Source organism: Cupressus sempervirens, chromosome 5 (genome assembly GCF_028749045.1).
Source record: "Cupressus sempervirens isolate cs-2001-9-10 chromosome 5, ASM2874904v1, whole genome shotgun sequence".
NCBI lineage: Eukaryota > Viridiplantae > Streptophyta > Pinopsida > Cupressales > Cupressaceae > Cupressus > Cupressus sempervirens.
This window is the reverse complement of record NC_143122.1, coordinates 560832430-560834330: the sequence shown is the minus strand read 5'-3', so window position 1 is coordinate 560834330 and position 1901 is coordinate 560832430. Positions and strand designations below refer to the sequence as shown.

Sequence of the window (1901 nt, the reverse complement as noted above, 5' to 3'; positions counted from 1 at the left end):
AACACTATTTAAATAGAAGAGACCAGGCAAATACCTGGTCCTTAAATATCACAATGTTCTGGTCATTATTTGATAAGAAGATCTGTATCTTGTGAAAACACTATATGTAAAACAAATTGTCTGAGACATTAAAATTTATTTAAAAGTCTATATTTTTTAATTTTCTGATTATCCTTAAACATTACATAAGTTTAAAAGCAAAAGTCAATTTTAACTATTTAACACTTTTAAGCCGTCCAAGAATGTAATCAGCCATCCAGTGAAATGTCGCCCGTAGGTCTTCTTCGGTTTTTCCCTTGATCATTCCAGCTATCGTTGAACACATTAATTCAAGAAGGTTGTTTATTTTGAGAATATCTGCCGCCTATTGACAGCATCGAAACATTAATAACAACTCATCATTCTTACCCCATATCAGATTTTTTTTTTAAATGCAGATTTAAAACCCCGTAAATTAAAGGATTGAAAAAATTAGTACACTTAAATATAAATGTTTTACTCATAGCTCTCAAAATACATTACCCCAAATCTTTATTAATCTCTCCTTCTAATTACATATTGCAGGTGTTCAGAAACATTACATTCTGTACTCTTTTTATACAGGTTGCAGGCTCTTAGTAATGCATTCTACATACATTATTTCAACAGCTGTTAAAACCGACAATTCACACAATTCAACAGACATATAAACTAAACCTAATTCAGTGAAAATAATAAATCATCTCAGTGCGCAGGAAACTTATTGTAAAGTATACTGCTCTAAAAGAATTGCCCATTAAACATATTGTAAAGTACACTACTCTAAAAGAATTGCCCATTAAACATATGGTCTACATTAAAACAAAAATCCAAGAGATCTAGCTATCTTTGACGAACATAAAATAATGCACTCTTAATTTTCAAGGCCACCAAACAAATTGCTTAAAAGCCTTTGAAAATCCACAGACGAAATTCCAAAACACAATAAACTTAACTAAGCCACGGCCACAAAAAATGGATGAATCATTACAAGAACATAGAATCCTGAAAAATTATAGTCCTATCCCCAGGCTCCACCGTCAAACTTTACAAAATAAAATGGTTCAGTTATGTTTCTTAAACCCTAATTATGGAGAAGGGAAATGAAAATGGCACATACATTGCAGAGAATGATAAGAGTATACACATCTACCTCCACGAACTCTTCATCCCATTTTTTCACATCCTCCTTCGGAATGAAGTCATTCTTGGCAGCTTCAACATGGTATTCACAATATTTGAGAATCTTTTCGAGGATTTTACTGTGCACAGGCAAGGAGATGATGCTCTCCATGTCCGCATCCAGAATCATTTCCCTGATTTTTCCAGACACAAATGCCACGCTCTGATCCACCTCAAGCAGCACACCGTCTGAGCTTTTCAGTTGCACTTTGCCCTCCATCGCCGTGGATGATTTGGAGATTCAAAACAGGCTTCACCAGGCTTTGAATTTGACGGTTGCCCTTGCCCGTCATCTTGTTTTTCTATAATAGTCATATTAATGCCTTTCATTTTACACTTTGAAATAAATAATAAGTATTGATTGTTAAAAATAATATTATATATCTATGAATTAATAATATTTAGAAAATTCTCATATTTAAAGTCAAGAAAATAATTATATATTTGTATTTTTATATATAATAAGTCAGAGATATCCTTCTCGAAGCTTATTTTCACTTATTTTCATAATGATTGAAGCCATTGTAGAAAGCCTCTTGGCTTAATAATAATGTATGCCAATTCTACATTTATTTATATTTTGCATACAAATATTTCAAATTGGTAAAATAAATCTAAAAAATGCTAATATATAAACTTGAGTATCATATTGACCATTTTATAAAAAATTAACATGCTAGTCCTTATAGTCCCAGAAAATT

The 1901-nt window shown here is 31.7% G+C and overlaps 1 protein-coding gene across 1 annotated transcript; it reads right to left on the bottom strand.

The window, feature by feature from the left end:
- Window positions 1-214: 214 nt before the first annotated feature.
- On the bottom strand, window positions 215-1420 carry LOC149557164 (SKP1-like protein 1A). The gene is made up of 3 exons (XM_089830136.1): window positions 1139-1420; window positions 556-627; window positions 215-364 (listed from the first exon to the last, which is right to left on the bottom strand). The coding sequence occupies exons 1-3, from the start codon at window positions 1418-1420 to the stop codon at window positions 215-217; spliced, it is 504 nt and encodes a 167-aa protein (XP_089686262.1).
- Window positions 1421-1901: the final 481 nt, after the last annotated feature.

Excerpts from the sequence above, each read along its gene's own strand:
- LOC149557164 (XM_089830136.1), bottom strand. The coding sequence starts at position 1,420 with ATGGAGGGCAAAGTGCAACTGAAAAGCTCAGACGGTGTGCTGCTTGAG. Across the intron at positions 628-1,138 it reads CTCTTATCATTCTCTGCAAT|AATGCATTACTAAGAGCCTG; the intron begins GTATGTGCCATT and ends TAATGTATGTAG. Across the intron at positions 365-555 it reads TTTCTGAACACCTGCAATAT|GCGGCAGATATTCTCAAAAT; the intron begins GTAATTAGAAGG and ends TGCTGTCAATAG.